General features: G+C 34.9%; 1 protein-coding gene across 2 annotated transcripts in view; it reads left to right on the forward strand.

Moving 5' to 3' along the window:
* Positions 1 to 20,723, forward strand: part of Gpm6a (glycoprotein M6A) — a 251,554-nt gene that overhangs the window by 217,668 nt on the left and 13,163 nt on the right. For both annotated transcript variants that reach the window (XM_021218771.1, XM_021218770.1), the window contains exon 2: positions 11,225 to 11,417. In XM_021218771.1, the coding sequence (XP_021074430.1) occupies positions 11,225 to 11,417 (193 nt within the window). The remainder of the gene's footprint in view (positions 1 to 11,224; positions 11,418 to 20,723) is intronic.

The following is a 20,723-nucleotide window of genomic DNA, read 5'->3' on the forward strand; positions in this document are numbered from 1 at the left end:
TTGTAATAACTACGAAAGAAAATTTTACCTATCTACTTTTGAAAGATATGACCTTTTAAATTTGGAGTAAATATGAAAGTTCAAAAATTCTAAATTACCCTGGAGAAAAAATGTTTAAGTCTACATATATTATTTGTGTTATATTATATGGCTTCAGCAATGACAAATACATTTTTCACATTCTAGGTTTAAGAATGTAACCATTCTCTTGGGATTACTCTTTATTTTTTTTATGTCTTATTTTATAACTTGAAAATAATCGTATGAGACCCAAGGGATAGCTTAGGGTAGAGGAAGATACTCAGCCATACCTGAGTATCTGAGCCTCATCCACAGCCCTACATGGTGGGAGCACAGAACCCACTTCTAGAAATTGTCCTCTGACCTCCACACACAAACTCCAAGGCATTCATGCATACATATGCATGAAAGCACAAAGAAATAAGTTAAATACATACATAAATGTAAGACAAATTACACTAACAATATGAACTACAAGTAATGCATTTATCTTCTTGCAAAGATTTATGTACTTGTTACACTAGAAATAGTTTAGTTATAGCATCCGAGTGATGTATGCAACACAGTTTATTTTATGAAACATATGGTTCATCATATAGTCAAGTTACTACCAAAACATATCTTGATTTTACATAGGAATCATTATTTAGAGGTTTTGCTAACTTTCTAAGTTTCCTTGAGAAATACATATTTTAAGACTCTTGTGTAATGTTTAATTATGTTAATTAATCATGTATATGTAAATATATAGAAATGAAATGTAAACCCACTACTTCTATACTATATTATAAAATTTTACTCAAAGAAACATTTTATAAACCTAGAAAGGGCTCATTCTTTGTAATCATACTATAGAATAAAATTAAATTTAGAGCTTAACTTTTATTAGTAACTAAGATACTTTACGATCACGTGACGTCTACCATACTGCCAATGAAGAGACGGTGTTTTTGCTTGAGGTTTGTGTAATAGAATGCTTTAATTCCTCCAGTAAGTGAATTGGTGCCATGTGGTATCAAACAAAGCACATCCATTTCCTGCATAGTGTCTGAGTCCGAGAGACTCATCCCCCAGGTGTCACATTAATCTGGAGCAATATTTACTTTCAGAGTCATATAAAATTTTATTGAATACAAATAAATAACTTCAGGTAATAAATTCCTCTAGGACAAAAATTCAAAAAACAAAAACAAACAAACAAACAAATAAACAAAAAAAAAAGCAAATCAACTGTTTCCTAAAATTAGCTGCCTTAAGAGGCACATGTTCTTTACTTTTCTTGTCAGATTTTCCTCATTAGGAATTTAGTGATTTTAAGTCTTAAGGTACTTTGTTGGTACTCTTCTGTTGTCTTGGTGTGTGATTTTGTATTTTATTTTGAGCTTTGTTCAGAGTCATACTGAAAATCCTCACTGTGGTATAATGGCCAAAGTAGAATTTTGAAAGCAAAGGTATCCAAAGCAAGTTTAAGTACTGATGGATACAAAATATCTCTGATTCTTTTTCTCCTATGAACGTCAGACTCCCACACATGATAGCTCAGGTTCCATGCTTGTGGTGACGACTCTGCTGCTCATCCAGCTTAACCTTGCTCATTCAAATGACACAGGTCTGAGCATCTCCTAGCCACAACTGTGTGCAGAGAGAGCTGCCCTGTTGACTCCAGTAAACTCATCAAATTATGAGACAACAGTAAATTGTTATTTCTAGCTAAATTTAAGAGAATTTGTTAGGCAGTAGATATTGCAACCAACAAGCAAATGCACAAGTACATGAATGAACAAATAAATGAATGATCAAAGTTTTGAACAAATCTCTGAAGGTCATGAGGGAGAAAGCCATTCAATTTAGGGGGTTTCTATCAAGAAAGTCAGCCATCATTGGGAAGAGAGGCCCCTTGGTCTTGCCAACTTTATATGCCCCAATACAGGGGAACGCCAGGGCCAAGAAGTGGGAGTGGGCAGGTAGGGGAGCAGGGCGGGGGGAGGGTATAGGGAACTTTCAGGATAGCATTTGAAATGTAAATAAAGAAAATAATAAAAAAGAAATTAAAAAAAGAACAAAATTGAGAAAGAAAAAAAAGTATGTAGTATGTATTACAAGAATAGGTGAGAACTTTGACTGAATCTCCAGACACCATTTAAGTAAGCAATCTGGGATCTACAAAAAACCTAAATGTGTTTGGAAATCAGACCAGACATAATATTCCTCAAACATTTTCCTCCTAAAACTTTTGTTGTTATTTTTCCATATTTGAAACATGTCTCCCCCCGACTGTTCCTTTACCCTTTGGGATTATTTATCACAGCTAGAAGTGTATGGTTCTAATCATTAATGAAGCAATTAGCTTTCTGCCTCGAGGAAACAAGCTAATTAATCAAAACATTCTTTTTGCTAAGTCATGTTGACCAGTACAGAATGTTCTGTAATTTGCAATATAATTCTAACAAACTATCTGTATCTTAAATAGTAATAAGTAAGTTTAAGATAAAAAACAAAATGTTTTCTGAAGACTCACAGTAAACAACCTTTCAAATACATTTCAGTATCTACTGTCAATAATCATTTAGCTGTAACATGGTTCATAAGAAGCCAATAGATGACATCAGTCAGTGCAGTGGTAGTCTTGACAGAGGTGTTCACAGAAAATTCAGTGGTGTGGTAAGTTGTACAATGTACATTCTAATCTGCTACTTGTCACAATTTCTCATAGTGATACTTGTTTAATCACTATGTTATTTATATCCCCTAGTTTACAGATAGGTCTTAAAATGTCATGATTCTGTACATCAGAATCTGCCAAAAGATGATGAAAGTGTTGGGTTTCCAATGGCGGGAATCTGGGATCTTTAGTTGGGATATAACTGGTGATATTGTTAATTAACTATAAAGGTAAGAGGACAAAAGAATGTCTCCCAACATGGAAGATTCTTTCAACTTGTTTATTTTTCCTTTGAATTAGAAAGTGATTTAAGTGCAGTATTGTAGCAATGACTAAAATATTTAAGGTCATAACCTGTCCATCATCGGAGTACACTATTTTGGCAATGCCATGAGAAACATGGCATTGTAAAATATCCACAAGAGAAGACTACTAACTAGTACACGGGTACAGGTATAAACCAAGAGAATCCTTGTTAGGCAGCCACTGACTACTCTTGGGGTGTGGTATCCCAATGTAGCCCTGAGCCTTTCGTTTTCAGGGTGGGCTTTTAAGCCAACCTGAAACACACAACCTGACTTGACACTGTAGTTAGCAAGAACAATTAGCTGAAGGCAGAACAACAGAAGCCAAAAAGCAAAGTGAGAACCTTCTGAGCCTTTCCCAGAACTATGGACTTTGTGGATTTGGTTCTGGTAGGTGTTATTGCCTACCTGCTGGGTTCAAAGGTCTAAACTGTATTTCTTTTGTGACTTCAGTAGAGCCAAGGTTATGATTGTTATGGCAAACCACAGATTTTATAGCAAGCTGACTTCTGTACATGATTTAAAGCAAGAAATGTTTAAAACAATGTTAAAGAAAATATTTTTGAATTTTTAATTATTTGAGTTATAATCTATACTGATTATACTGTTTATAGTGTATACTAGATTATACTGTCCTTAATTACAGTCATTAAAAACATTCATGCTATCAATCAATAAAATATTTGATAAGTATTGTTTAGTGTAAATATTTTCATATGTTTAATTTTGAACTATTATTGTTCATATTTCAATTATCTTCTACTTTATAAAAAGCTATATATCCATGAATATTTGGAGACTTTTTACATTTTAAGCCTAATGTCATTGATTCTGATTTACTAAATAATGTTGCAAACAGGAGATATACTAAATAACATGCATTTTGATATGAAGTTTATTGAAAATTTTTTTTTTTAAGATTTATTTATTGTTATATGTAAGTACACTGGAGCTGTCTTCAGACACACCAGAAGAGGGCACCGGATGTCATTGTGGATGGTTGTGAGCCACCATGTGGTTGCAAGAAGCTGTAAGGGGCTGCAACCCTGTAGGTGGAACAACAATATGAACAAACCAATACCCCCTGAGCTGCATATGTAGCAGAAGATGGCCTAATCGGCCATCATTTGGAAGAGAGGCCCCTTGGTCTTGTAAACTTTATATGACCTAGCACAGGGGAATGCCAGAGCCAAGAAGTGGGAGTGGGTGGGTAGGGGAGCAGGGGCGGGGGTGGGGTATAGGGAACTTTCGGTATAGCATTTGAAATGTAAATAAAGAAAATAATAATAAAATCCTAAAAAAAAAAAAAAAAAAAAAGTGAACTCAGGACTTTTGGAAAAGCAGTCAATGCTCTTACACGCTGAGCTATCTCACCAGCCCTGAAATTTCTGAAACAGCATTTAATGTTTAAATTTTCAACATGTAGGAACAAGAAGCATCCAAATAATAATAATTTTAATCAATTCTACATAAAAAGTATATAGAACTAAAAGACACTCAAGAAAACTTTCATTTACAATTCAAATAGTGATTCAGTGTCCCTGACATTAGGCCAGGTATGCAAAAGGAATGAGCATATGGAATGAGCTTAGCCCTGTGAATTCCTGTCATGGATCTCTCAGTCCCACCAGGGGATGTATTTCCATCTATAATATGATAGGAGAAAATTAGCTGGGCTCTTCTACTCTGTTAAAATGCAAATGGTAAACTGGAAACTGAAGTGACACTTTTAAAAGAGGTGAAGGATGTGGGTGTTTATTAATATTTTAACTTTAGCCAATAATCTCCCATTTTCCACTTCTGAAGATAATACTAAGACCACCATCGATTACTGAGATTTGTCTAATACCCAAATTGATTTCTGTGGCCTCCCTTTTGAAATCTGAAGACTCCTTGGAGCAATGTAATCCAGCATCAGGCCTCCAGGGCTTCTAGGTTTTAGCATGCTGCCCTGCAGCATTAGTGAATGGGCTTTAGGCCACTGGGCAGGCAATCATCAAAAGGCAACTTCATGGTCCCTGAGTAGCTGGAAGCTTATCATCTCAACTTCCAGGCAACCGTTTTCTATTAACTATTCTATGAAATTCCAACCTCTCTTTTACCCTTGTTATTGACACATCTCACACTTGGTAATGAAGGCTACTTCTTCCTTAAATCTCCTATATTGCTTTTTCTCCAATTTCCATCTTTGTCTTAGTGGTTTACCTTGGTATAGCTATTTTCTTTGCCATTTAGTCTTCTATTAAAAAGAAGAGTTCCATTATGATGTTTTATTTAATGTACTTTCACATCTTCTAGGTATTTTGTAGATGTTGCCTCATTTATTCATTCCCTGACCTCCTTATCAAAATTTTAATATTCCTGATCTGTCTTCTTTACTCAAAATTTCTTCACACTTATCTATCTCCTACTTATTTAATATTGATTTTGTTAATTTCCACAGCTTTAGCATCTAGCACCATCTCTGGCATCTCTATGAGGATTAAATCATTATATGTTTAGTGGACTAATAAAAACAAAAATGTCCAATAAAAACTATGGTAATGTAAAAATGTTAGCTACATATTAAAAATTAGCATGGCTGCTATGTTTTGAAATAAAATAATAAAGTAAAAAGTAAGAAAAATATTGATATGGCTGGCAATAGAAAAGTAGAATAAATTGAACTTACATGTGATAGAAAAGCATGTTTTAGAATTCAAAACAAAAAAATAAAGAAGCCAACATTAAGTTAATAATAAAAATTGTTTGTCCCTTAGAAATACAAGATACCTTTTTTGTTTATTTATTTATTTATTTATTTATTTATTTATTTTTATTGTTATTTTCTTTATTTACATTTCAAATGCTATCCTGAAAGTTCCCTATACCCCACCCCCACCCCTGCTCCCCTACCCACCGACTCCCACTACTTGGCCCTGGCCTTAACCTCTGCTAGGTCATATAAAGTTTGCAAGACCAAGGGGCCTCTCTTCCCAATGATGGCCGATTAGGCCATCTTCTGCTACATATGCAACTAGAGACACAAGCTCAGGGGGTACTGGTTAGTTCATATTGTTGTTGCACCTACAGGGTTGCACCCCCTTCAGCTCCTTGGGTACTTTCTCTAGCTCCTACATTGGGGGCCCTGTGTTCCATCCAATAGCTGACTGTGAGCATCCACTTCTGTGTTTGCCAGGCACTGGCATAGCCTCACAAGTGGCCACTATATCAGGGTCCCTCAGCAGAATCTTGCTGGCATGTGCATTAGTATCTGGGTTTGGTGACTGATGATGGGATGGATTCCAAGATGGGGTAGTCTCTGGATAGTTCATCCTTTCATCTTAGTTCTAAATTTTGTCTCTGTACCTATATCCTTTCATGGGTATTTTGTTCCTTATTCTAAGGAGGAAGGAAGGATCCACGCGATGGTCATCCTTCTTGGTTTTCTTGTGTTTTGGAAAATGTATCTTGGGTATTCTAAGTTTCTGGGCTAATATCCGCTTATCAGTGAGTGCATATCTAGTGACTTCTTTTGTGATTGGGTTACCTCACTAAGGACGATATCATCCAGATACATCCATTTGCCCAAGAATTTCATAAATTCATTGATTTTAATAGCTGAGTAGTACTCCATTGTGTAAATGTACCACAGTTTCTGTATCCATTCCTCTATTGAGGGACATCTGGGTTCTTTCCAGTTTCTGGCTGTTATAAATGAGGCTGCTATGAACATAGTGGAGCATGTGTCCTTATTACAGGTTGGAAGATCTTCTGGGTATATGCCCAGAAGAGGTATTGCTGGGTCCTCGGGATACCTTTTTCTTTACATTTCATTCATTTTACTTAATAGAGTAAGATAACAAAACTATAAATGAGAATGTACAAGTGTTGAAAAGACAGAGCTAGCACTTAGAATATTCATAGATGACATGGTTATCAACAAAATTAACAAATATTACTAAGTTATTCTTAGGACCTAGAAAATAATTTAAGGTTTATAGTTCTGAAATAAATATGAAAATTCCAATCAAAATCTACTGAGTTACTATATGGAATGTCTAAAATGTACAGGACAAAGTAAGTGAAGGGTAAATAATAATGGCAAGCATGAGAAAAATGACTGTGTGGTAGCAGTTCCCTCCACCATAGAGCAAGACAGGAAGTGATAGATAACTGATGAGATGTTATCATGTATGAGATGAGACGAGATGAGATGAGATGTGATGGGAGGTGGTATTGACTGAGAGAGAGGGAGAGGGAGAGGGAAAAGGAGAGGAGAGGAGAGGAGAGGAGAGGGAGAGGGAGAGGGAGATGGAAGGGAGAGGAGAGGGAGAGAAGGGAGAGAGGGATAGGAGAAAAGAAAGGGAAGGAGAGAGGAGAAGGAGGGAGAGGGACAGGAAGTGGGGACAGGAGAGGGAGAGAGAAGAGGGAGGGAGAGGGACAGGGAGAGGAGAGAGGAAATGGAAGGAGAGAGGAAAGGGAAGGAGAGAAGAGAGGGAGGGAGAGGAGAGAGGAGAGGGAGGGAGAGGGAGAGGAGAGAGGGGAGGAGAGGAGAGGGAGAAGGAGAGGGAGAGGAGACATGGGAGGAGAGGAAGGGAAGAGAGGAGAGAGAGGGGAGAGGGAAGGGGAGTGGTGGGGGGAAGGGGAGGGGGAGAGGGAGAGGGTATGTAATGGAGAAGAATAGATAGCTTGTAAATCAAAGTGCCTCTCTGCCTACTGAATAATGTCTAAGGTAAGGATTTTTTTAATACAGAAAGAAACATCTCCTCAATATAGGATACTGGAAAAAATTATCAATGAGTAAATTTTTAGTGTGATTATCCTTACTTTGTTGGTCTCTCTTTTCTGTTGTCTAGCTTTCTCTTATTTACTTTTTTCTTTCTTGTTCCTTTATTACCTGTTTTTCACTTTGTGAGAGTGTGAGAAATAATTGTAGTCAAACACTGTGCTTAATTGTCAATATTTAAATAAGGTAAACTGATTGCATAGTGTATGAAAAGATAAATATACATCTTCTTAAAACAACTTTAGCTGGGGAGTTTCTGGTTCCTTTGCAAATTTCACACTGGAAGAAGCCACTTTATATCCTCATTAAATTATGAGAAAAAGAATACTAATTTTTAAGGGTGTGTTAAAAACAGAGCTTCCTGAATCTTTTAATGTTTATCTTCATCATAAATCCAACAATATAGCATTATTTTACTTGAGATGCTATACCCAGAAACCAGATGTAATAAATGCTTTTGTGTGTACACATGGATATAGCACGCCAATTCTCTATCAATATTTGAACCTTAGCTTTATTTGAGAATTAAAAGGCCCGTTTCTTCTACTGTGTAGTGTTGAAAATATACAACGTAATCATTACTGTTCTTATAGAGATTTTTCTCAAGAAATCTATTCCCTCCAGTGCCAGAAGCCCACTTTCTATACTTCATTAATATTCATTTAATAGAGTGTTCTTGCACTTTAGGTTCAGTAAAAGCATGATGATGGGGGATAGCAGAATCCTCAGCCTTCAAGAGTGATTATTGGGAGTGCATCCTGGCCCAGAGGCATGGTTGCCATGGTGATGCTACTGATCTGCCAAGGCTGTTTCTCACTGTGGGTGGAAAGAAGCTCCACTGCCAGCAGCTATGTGGGATCCTGGCAGCTGGAGAGAATGCTGAAATGATGTGCTGGTTCTCCATATGGGAGCTCAAAGAGACTTCTTTAAATGCAGTAGGCAGCTCTGCCCAGACTCCTAGGAAGAATAAGTTTGATGAGGATGTAGTCCTTTACAAGCTCAATATGTCCCCAGTGAGACACTTAAGGATTTAAATTTGAACAAAAGTTTTGCAGAGGGTCAACACTTAAAATTTTTCTACTCTGAATATTTATGCAATACAGAAATGGAAATTTACAGGAGCTTGTATTTGTCAGCAAAGGTAACATAATTCTGAGTAATTTGTATGGCAATGTTTAAACATGGAGTAAGGATTGGTGTCTTTGGACACTGAACTATTTTCGAAATGTATATTAACTCAGGGTCCTCAACTTTGATTTTCTCTAGTATTAGAATTTGTCTTATATGTTTCTAAATTTGGAAGGTACCAGCAAGTTAAATTTGCAGTTGATGTTCTGGTTTATGAGCACATTTCTTCTTGGGGAGATAAAACCTGGCACAGAGCTAATATTGCCCATACACAGCACAGTAGGCTAAAGATGAACTGAGTACAAACTAATTCTAATTTTATTGGGAATAAAATTAACCAGAAGTCCTAAGTGAACATTTTGGTAATAAATTTTCTGTTTTTATTTTATCTGTTCTTATCTGGTTTCCTATTTTATTCTCCTGTAAAAATCTATGCTCCAGGATAAAGCAGAGGCAATGGCATTCGATACTTATTATCTTTTCTTTGTCTTTGAGCTCATAAGCAGATGATTATGTTAAGCATCAGCATTCCGTTTTGACATTATAAGGAGTCTGCAGTAGAATCCTTCCATGACTATCAAATGCTTTGAGAATAGAAAATAAATAACCAAACAAACAACGAGAACCACAAAACTCGGATTCAAAGGCATTGCAGCCATTTGGTAAATTTGACAGACTAGGTGGTCATGCCTCTTGTTAGTACTAATTTTCCTGGTTTTCCCCTTTAATTTTAAGTAATTACTGAGATGGAAAGGAGATATTACTGAAAGAAAATAGTCTAGATTTTTCCCTGCTATCCTGTTAGTCTCTACCCAAAACTGGGCTCAATGACATTCAGATACTACACACACTGCTCTCAGCCATCTGTTCGTGAATTTTTTTTCTACTATATGAAGTTTCAAGCTGTTCTAACCTTTTCTACTCCCCTATAGTTCTATTCTCTCTCTGTCTCTCTCTCTGTCTCTGTCTCTCTCTCTGTCTCTGTGTGTGTGTGTGGGGGGGGGGCTGGGATACATGTTCAGGAAATAATTGTTGCTTCACAAGAAAGCAACAGAACTGGGGAGGTGGTTGAGCTCCTGTATAAATTTCTTCTGAAGGAAATCTTATGGGTTATGATTCTCTAAGCCTGTTTAATGAGCTATATCAAAATAATACACTACCTCAGTCTCCAAACATAAAGTCACTTCACAAAGGAACTTTTAAATCTCTTGTTTTACATGTTATTGCATATAAAAAATTAAAGATTTAGATTTATAAAGATAAAGGATCAATAACCAAAAAGTACTATAATCTAAAAGACAAACTTCTCCCAAATATGTAACTTTTTTAGCCCTGATACAGTGCTGCTACTGAAAGGTCTAAGAACTAAGCTCATATGACAGGGCACAATTAGAATATAGATCTACTAAAAATATTACATAGTTATCTTCAGGCCTAGTATATAAAGTGTATATGGAGCAAATGAATTTCACGGTGAAGTATCAATGCCATCTTCAAGTTGAATTATGTGTAATGATAGCAACTTACATTTATGGAGTTCTTTGTCATACAGTATTATTTTTATATATTGTCTCATTTTATCATCACAAGAACAGTATAAGGTCATTCTCTTATTTCCCCCATTTAGTATAAGATCAAAAGAGTGAAGCTGTTAAAAATATCAGTGTTGGGGCCAGTATGATGCTCTCCCTGTTCTGTGCTTTCAACTGTGTCCGGATCTTTTTTCATTTATTTTCAACCAAAATCTATAAAGAGATTTTTGATTATGAGTCACTGTGTAAGCAGCACACATATATGAACTCAGAGCTCAGCTTTAGTTCCTTTACTATTTGGAATGTATTCCAATGTTTCCTGATTTTTTTTCTTCTCTACTTTTGGATTTTGTAGGTCAAAACTCAGTTAGCTGGATTTGCAGAGTACTACAGTTTTCAAATATAGTCTGAAAACTGCATAGGTAGTTCAAAGAAATAGATATTACTTCAGTAAAAGAAAAAAAAACATGAAATATGGGAGCAATTAATACAAAGCAGGATGATATGCATGCTTGTGTGATGGTTTATAATGAGTATGGTTAGAAAAGAAGAGCTTCGGTTGGACTAGGGTAGAAGATGAAAGCTGGAACCTTGGCAGCATCCACTTGATGGTGGAGAATAGACTATAACAATGGACTTCATCTTCATTCTTTCCAGGACCCTCTAGGGCTTGATTTAATGTGGTTGACCTGGGATCATCTGTCAATACTAGTACTATTTTCTATAGGGTTGAGGTCATAGAAACATTTTACCAAGATGAATAAATAATATGAATTTTCCTTCCTTTTTTTCTGTTGCTCTTCTACAGGGTGCTTCGAGTGCTGCATTAAATGCCTGGGAGGTATTCCCTATGCTTCTCTGATTGCAACCATTCTGCTGTATGCGGGTGTTGCCCTGTTCTGTGGCTGTGGTCATGAAGCCCTTTCTGGGACAGTCAACATTCTGCAGACCTACTTTGAGATGGCAAGGACTGCTGGAGATACACTGGATGTTTTCACTATGTAAGTCATTCTTTACATCCACCTTTTGGGAAGTGCATTATGTTGTTTACGGTTTTTTTCCCTAAATAAATATAGGTCTAACCAGGTAAGGAGATGCTGAGAAAAAAACTAAACCAAAGCAATAGTAAACAAAAGTAAGATACCTTCATGAGACAAACATGATTCAGAAAGGGGTTGAGATCAACCAACACAAAGTACTTTGCATAGAATATGAGGCCAAATTAATAGAGGTTTTACCAAGGCTTTTACATGAATTAAATTACCATGAAGCAGGAAGATTTTGCCTTGCTCTTTACAGACTCTTCTTTTTAAAAAATAGTGAAATGACAGAAGACAGAGGCAGGCACAATTCTAGGCTTGGCTGTTAATTGTGGGAAAGTTATAAAATTCTAAGCAAGATTAGATACTTCAAAATTTTATCCCAGCCATGAATATAATATTATCTTACTTTCTCTACATCACAGGAAATATTGTAAATATTGTTAAAGATTCTTGAGATCTTCTGTATGATAAAAAATAAATACTGAACAGCATTTTTGAAAAATACCAATTGTGTTTTTTGATCTCCTAAAACGTAAACTATTAGGGTAAAAATTATGATGATGTTGAAATAGTATTTTTTTGTAAACCCAACTCACGTAGTCTGGAAATGATAGTCTTTTTTTCCTGGTTTCAGCCTGTTTAATTATAGATAACTAGTCTTTAAGACGTACTTACAGGAGGATTCATTTCCAAATGAGTTAATTCTCATCACCTTTTGTGTGACTTCATAATCATAGGGAGAAATTCCTTATTATTGTATGTTTTTAAAATACAAGCTGTCTGTCCCCAAACCACTCATGTTTGTGAGCCTTGACACTGCTTGCTTTTATCTGATGCTCCTTCATTACATAAATTTGAAATACTCATTTCTTTTCTTTCTAAAACACTCAATTATTCTTCCTGCATAGTCACACTTTCTGGAATCAGATTATTTATATTTTCAAATTGTACCAGCTAGTCAGGTGGTTTCTGGTACCAATGCTCTTTAATCACATCCTTCTGGGTGAAAATAATCCACCGCAATTCTGATTTATCCAAGTCCGTTCTTGGTGTCATACTAAGATCTAAAAACTCCTTAGTAGCAGAAAACTATCCTATAACTGTACTATCAAAACTATGCAATATTAAGGGCCAGGTGTAGGCACTGGCACCTTTAATCTTAGACCTTGGGGAAAAGAGACAGGTAGATCTCTGTGAGTTTAAAGCCAGCTTCAATCTACATAGCTTCAGAGCAGCATAGAAGACCCTGTCTCAAAAGCAGTATACAATGTTGCTAAATTTCTTTATTATCCATAAATTATAAGCAGATTGCTTTCAACAGTATGTTTAATATGTTGAATCATTGGGGTAATTAATGTTAATAATTCCTTGTGAAAACAAAGAGAATAGAGTTGCCCATTCCTGTCATACAATAGAATCTACTCTGTGGGATGAAGGGTATGTTCTTCCAGAAGAGGAAACCGCAGAAATTTTAAGGAAAAGTTATTTGGTTTTTATATATTTTCCATAAATATTTGAATATTTTAAACATTAATAAATTACAATCACTAAAATTGAAATATAATGAATAAAACCTATAGAACTTCCACAAACAGAGATTAGGAAAAGAGAGGATTGCTAAGCAGTGAGACCAGACAAGACATGTGGCAAATATCTAGGAGCTCAGCTACTCAAGAGGTTGGAATAAGGTTTGAATCTCAGGTTCAAATCCTACCTGGTCTGCAGAGAACATTAAATGCCAGCCTGGGAAAATTAGTATGAGTCTTATGCAATATTGAAATCACAAATTGAGCTGAGGGTAGTGACATGTGATAGAACAATTGTTAACACTCATGTTGTATGTATGAAATCTTCATCTAGTATATATGAGATCCAATCCTCAATACTGTAAAAAAATAGGAAATAATTATTAAAATCTACAATCCATATATCTGAAGTATTATGTCCCCCAAACTGGCAAATAATACTTATTGATATTTACTAGCAAAGTAAAAGTTGCCTATTTCATATTATAACATTATTTCTCAAACTATTTTAGACTAACTTTACCCATTTAATTAAATAATAAATATATATTCTGATGATTTATTGTTATAGAGTTAAACATTGCCAAACAAATAGAACCAAATCTTCATAGCAGTCAGCATTTTAGATTTAAATTGCCAGAATCATCATCTGTTTCTAGTTCATACTCGTATAATTCATATGGAATGTGTTAAGCTATTTCAAAATTCAATTGGGTAAGCAGGGCACAGTGGTTCACACCTTTAACACCAGCACTCAAGAGGCAGAGGCAGACTGACCTCTGAATTCCAGCCCAGCCTAGTTTACAGAGTAAGTTCCAGGACAGCCAGAGCTACATAGAGAAACTGTGTGTTGGGAGGAAAGAGGAGAGAAGATGAAAAAAAGAAAAGAAAGTCCAACTGGGTTATTGTTCAGGAGAGTTTTCTTAAGAAGATTTCATGGACATATTTTAATGTGATAAAACTGACATTTTCTTTTTAGTTATATCTCAGCCTAGCCTGGACAAAATATGTTCTCACTGTTCATTATTTTAAGTTACCACAGATGTCTTTGAATCCACAGTTCTCTATATTTAGTCTGAATTCAAATTCCTTTATTCAGTTATAGCACATAAAGTTTGTAAGGAGGCATAAGACTAATAAGTGACTACATATATTAACAATGAATTATAAAATTATGTGTTTGATATTTAGATAACAAACATTAAAATGTCACAGATGTCTGCTCAAGCCCTGAAGATAATATCTGTGGAAGTTTGGGGAAATGAATTTAGAGGAGACTTTGGAGTCTACATTTTTATAATTTTACATTTGATCCTATTTGTGAGAAATTAAATGTAAGACCAATAAAGAGTATTTGAATGAAATGAATAGTATATTGATTGGGGGAGCCCAAATTATTTCTTGTGATAGTTCGATTCCTTAAATTCATTATATAGACCTCACGGAGTTTCCAAACAGATTAAATTCCTCTCCTTGCCAAAAACAAATGTACAAACAACAAAACTTAAAATAAAATAAAATAAAATAAAATAAAATAAAATAAAATAAAATAAAATAAAATAAAATAAAACCAACCAAAGAAAAGCAACACCACCCCCAAGCAGATGAAAATAGCAAAAGTTTGTACCACCCAACACTCAGCATGAGCACTGAGAAATTCGTAATTATGGAAAAACTTGGAGGTGGTGGAGACTGCCTTCAGCAGGGTTGCCCTACAGGGATGGGAATGTCAAGGGGAAACAGGTGGTGCAAGACAGGAAGCATAATGCTGCTGGGACACATGTTAGTCGTGGGGTGATTTGTCTTGCTCATAAATAAACTGTTTATAAAGAATACGTAGAAGAATGTTCATAGAGAAAGTACGTGACAAATTTTAGTGTTTCACAAAGTCTTCTTTTATTCATGTATTAAGACTCCTACATCAAATGCCTAAAAAAAAAAAAAAAAAAGAAAATGCCTTGATTAATTAGATGGGTGAGCTAAAAGACAAAGACAAAAACAATTTCTAAAGGCCCACGATTTCTACCTGCTTTCCCCAGGGTCTAAGAGTTATTCTTTTTATCCTCATATTCTCTCTCCCTCTCTCTCTCTCTCTCTCTCTCTCTCTCTCTCTCTCTCTCTCTCTCTCTCTCTCTCTCTCTCTCTCTCTCTCTCTCTCTCACACACACACACACACACACACACACACACACACAAACTCCCTCTCTCCACCTTCCATCCCTCCACCATTGTGTTTTACTAGTCGTCCTTCTAGCATGAAATTTCACTCTTCACAGTTAAGTCTGCAGTTGGTTTCCATTCTTCAGCATGGCATTTCAGACATGTACTACCACTGGTGTACTCTACATACTGACTTCGCAGTTAATATTATCTGCTATATAGTTTGTCATTGTTCAGCCAATGTATGGAAGCCCTTGAAGAAAGAAGAGGATAATTTCCAGTAGGGTTTTTTTTGTTTAATTCTGTTTTTAGATTTTTAAACATCTCTGTCTATCATTATTAGTTGTTTTCACAGCAGGATTTTAGCCATTGATATGTTGATTTGGTTCTTCAAATCCATATCATGTGTCGGCTCCAAACATGTGATGTTTATAATTTTATGTCCTTCTCCCATTATCTTCCCTCTTCAACAACATCTACATACTAACACAACCACTTGGGAATCACACACTCTGGAAATGACTTGATATCTGCTTTGTGATGAAGAGGAACTCTTCTAACTTTTGATCCAGAATCTCTTACCTGGGAGAGGTTTGACAGTGTGTCACTGCTGTGACCTTTACCCATCTTTTGACAAAGCAAGCAAGAGGAGGCTAAGTACTTTATGACTCCACAACAAATTTATAGACGATGAAATATGGATATGTCAAAAATTGGATGTCAAAAGGTGATCCAAATACTTAATTGCTAAATGGTTCGGCTTCTTAAATAAATATCCTAAAGTTTGGTCACATGTTAGCTCTACTCTTAAATAAAACTCTCTACAATTTATTTTAAGGGTTGTATTTTATTTTAAAAAAATAATAGTAAGAGTTCAGGATCTGATAATATTGATTTACAGACAGAGAACATTATATTTTTAAAATATTTTGTCTTTGACATTATATTAATGTATCAAAATTAGTTTTCCAGATTATGAATTATTTAATCCTTTAAAAATGAAGGAAGCACTAACCTGAAATAGATTCAGTGTTTTATTCCCAACCAGCCTTATAAATTTATAATGTCTACATTTTTATTTTTCATGTTTATTTTTTGGGAATTATTAAAAAGTAAAACAGTTACTGATATTTTAATGGTTGAATCAAGGAGATAAGATAAGGCTAAGGCATGATAAATAAGACTTTGAAGCTAGGGTAGTCTGTAAACTTTCTCAACTCATCTGCAGTGTTGGTAGGCAAACCAAACACTTGGACCTTCTACTTACAATAATGGTTCAATAGCAGACAAATTAGAGTTCGTATAGATTACTGATTAACCTTGGAGATCAGAACATTCTTTATTTCATAGGTAAAATTAGTATTAGAAAAATCTTGTTGAATTAATGACTTCTGAAATAATAGGAAAATAATGTGCATTTTTACAAAGCAATTTTTTATGCTACTAATCGGTAAAGATGCTTTTACAAAACCAGAAATGATGATTCTTGAAACTAAGAAATTGATTCTTTCACAGTTTTAGAGGTCAAAAATCTGAAGCAGATCTTACTAGGTTTATTGCAATGGTCTGAAATCAAGATGCTGGCAAAACTGGGCTCCATCTGGAATCTCTGGAGTTGTTCCATCTCACAAGAGCCACCTGCATTCTTGGCTCCTTGTTCCTTACCATCTTCAGAGCCAGGCATGTGGCATCCTGGAAATCTCTCTCTGAATTATATAGTGACATTCTTCCATCTTTCATTTTAAAGAGTCACACTATTATATTGAACCCATGCCTTTACTTCAGGATATATTTCTTATCTGGTGATCATTAAACACAACTGAAAAATCCTTTTCTGCATTCAAAAGGCCTCATGGCCACCTGCTGGGAAGTGGCATACAGACACCTTTGAAGGCCATTATTCTTTACACCACTGGTAAAAATAGAGAGTAGGGAAAATGCATCTCCCCCATACTGTGAAACACGTTAGAACTTTGAAAACCACTGAAAATATGTTCTCTTTAATGTCATAATGCATTGCAGAAGTGCAAGTTTTCAAATCAATAGAATTAAAATTTATGTAAGAAATTGAAAGGATAAATGCTGATAACTGTTTTTCTATTTACTCCATTTCTACACAGAAAGCACATGTTATTTTTTTTTTTAATTTTAGGTGGTTTTATAAACAAACTGAAAATTTTGAAAGGATTTACAAAGAGATAAAAAGTCTGAGAGGTGGGATATTATAGAGTGTCATTTTGTCATTAAACTTAATGGGTTCAGAAAGTCCAGCTAAGAAATAAGAAAGCAAAGAAATATTTATTACATGCAGCAGGTAAACGTAGCATGAGATTTATCTCCATGTCAATGTCCTTCCTTATGTTTTTTCAGATAATCTCTCTATATACATACACTATATATACATATATATCATATACATATTTTAGGTGAATATATTGTTAAGCATGTTCAATTCAAGATGTACACTACTGTTCATGCATCATTAGGGTCATAGTTCAAGAAGGAAAGGTGATGTACTGGCAAATTTCTAGGAACAATTTTTATTGTATTAAATGTGAAACAAAGGAATATCTTAGGAAATCTTTTTCCTTACAAGATTTTAACATCATCTAAAGGACTGGATAGTTGGAAAATATATTAACATAGAAATTTCCCTCTAAAGATAATTCCCTTGCTTGTGTGTCAACATTAATTTTGAACATTCATTCAAAAAAATGAAATCAGGAAATAGCTGTTCTATCATGTTAATTGAATCAACTTTCACAAGCCAGGGTATATATCACCTTAAATATACATAGATGAATATGTAGGGAAAGAAAATATAGCATATAGACAGTGAATTATGATTGATCATTAGAAAATAAATCCTGAAATGACTCAGCACAGGGGAAGGCCAGGGCCAAGTAGTGGGAGTGGGTGGGCTGGGGAGCAGGGGAGGGGGGTATAGGGAACTTTCGGGATAGCATTTGAAATGTAAATAAAGAAAATAGGGCTGGTGAGATGGCTCAGTGGGTAAGAGCACCCTACTGCTCTTCCGAAGGTCCAGAGTTCAAATCCCAGCAACCACATGGTGGCTCACAACCATCCATAACAAGATCTGATGCCCTCTTCTGGAGTGTCTGAAGACAGCTACAGTGTACTTACATATAATAAATAAATAAATCTTTAAAAAAAAAAAGAAAATAATAATAAATAAAAAAAGGAAAAGAAATCCTGACATGAGCTAAGATGTGGATAAATGGCAAAAACTTCATGTTAAGTGAAACAAGATATGTACCACAGGAACCGTGATTAAATTAGTTATCTAACAGTACATTTCATATACAAAAAACCAGACATGTGACTGAAAGTAGCTGGGTTGGAGGGTCAGACTAAATTTAAGGTATTGTTCAATAATATAGAGATTTGGTCATGTAAGATTAAAAAGTTCCAGGAGTCTTCTCAGCAACATTGTGGTATTTACATTTAACCATACCACAGTGGGCATGTAAGTCTAATAAGACAAAATGTTATTTTACTTCTACTACAAGAAAAGTTATTAAATATGAATTGTGTGGACCATTGTGGTTTTTCGGTAAATTTCAAAATCAGTGATAGTTGAATTATGTCGGGAAAACTTGCAGAACAGAAAATGGAAAAGGAACTTCCAATTTTCTATAGCAAAGACTTTTGAACTTATCTCCTGTTCAGTAATACATGGGAATCAAGTGATTAGGAGGCAGTAGCCATTTCTTGCTACTCAGAAATGGGATATTTCCCAACTCAGAAGAGATATTACATACTCTGCCACTACTATCCAATCAGTGCATTCTAGTAAATGACTTGCAACCTACTAACACATGAGACAGTATCAGAGTTAGTCTTGCCATGCTCCATTTATATAAAGAAAAATATATTTCCTGATACTGACACGAAAATAATAACATCATGGCTTCAAAAATAGGAATGGAACTGTGGGGAGATGTGAAGAACTTATGTAGAATATAATCCTTAGCATTAACCAAAATAAATAAATAAATAAATAGAAAGAGAAGAAGGAGGAGAGATGAAAACATTTATCCTCTCATAGTTGTAAAGTTTAGGAGTTGGAATAAAGTTGTCATGGAAGGGGAGCCTCTTGTCCAAGTCTCTAGAGAAGGTTCAGCAATTTATCTCTTACAGGTACTGGCTTGAAGTCACATAATTCCAATCTGCCTCCATCTTTAGAGTGGTTTCTCTTCCTTTAAAAATTGAGTAAAAAGGCTGGTGAGATGGCTCAGTGGGTAAGAGCACCCGACTGCTCTTCCAAAGGTCCAGAGTTCAAATCCCAGCAACCACATGGTGGCTCATAACCATCTGTAACAAGATCTGATGCCCTCTTCTGGAGTGTCTGAAGACAGCTACAGTGTACTTACATATAATAAATAATAAAAAAAAAACTGAGTAAAAATCTTGTTAAGTAAAAATCATAGAAATCACAATTATGAAGGAGTTTGGGAAGTTCAGTGAAAATGAATAATTTTATTGGATAGTGTTATAAATCTTTGCTATACTCATTAAATCCATTCCTCAGCTACTTCAATATTGAGGTTGTATTAAGGGTAAATGTCATATGCATATGACATATAAAGCATATAGTCCAATTATTGTACATGATCTATGCCTTAGGGTAAGGAACATAGAGCACCAAGTTAGTGGTATAGCCACATCTGCATTTCATTAACATATCTGCAATTCTTACTATACTGACTGTGAACTGAACTACTCACTGGTCGAGATAATGTATGAAAATTAGCAGTCATAGAATATTCTTCAACTACAGGATAAAACTATGGTTATAAATATTTCTGTGGGTTAAGAAGATATTATATGGAGCATAAGCACAGAATAGATAGTTTCAAAACAAAGATCTCTAAGCAGAAATGTATTCACAAACATGCTAATTCTTTTTCTAAATTTATTGATCATTGATCTCCTAAATACAGAGCTATAGGAAGACAGTATATTACCTCTCATCGGCCCATTATTACTTTTTTCTGTTTAATTCTAGCTATCAAGTATGTATCAGTTCTCTGTGTGAATATGTTTATATTTTCTAAATATAATTTTGATATGTTTTTTTACAATATTTTTACTAACTACAAGAAGGCAAGAATTATTGTTACAAACCTCCAAGGAATTATGTTGTGGAGATTTCTGGATCATTTCTATTTAATATTAATTTGTGATTCTGCCAGGAAAGTTTATTTGTCATTTACATGGAGAATTCTCTTCCTTTTTATTATTGCTACTGTTGTTGCCAGAAAATACTAATGATATTTTATGATAGAAGTTAAATCAAATGTTCTTTAAAAATGAATGAAGTGACAAAGTATAGATGGTCTACCATGTTCATTGCATTAGCTTTCATAGGCTATAGTATAAAACAACTTAAATGTTCACAGATGAATAGCTATGTAAAGAAAATATAGTATATATACAGTTTTCTACTATTGATCTTTTGAAAGTAAACCCTGACATGTGATCAGATATGGATGAATTGCAAAAGTTCATGTTACATGAAATAAGTTACTCACCACAAGGATGGTGATTAAATTAG

Source organism: Mus pahari, chromosome 19, assembly GCF_900095145.1.
Source record: "Mus pahari chromosome 19, PAHARI_EIJ_v1.1, whole genome shotgun sequence".
Classification (NCBI taxonomy): Eukaryota; Metazoa; Chordata; class Mammalia; order Rodentia; family Muridae; genus Mus; species Mus pahari.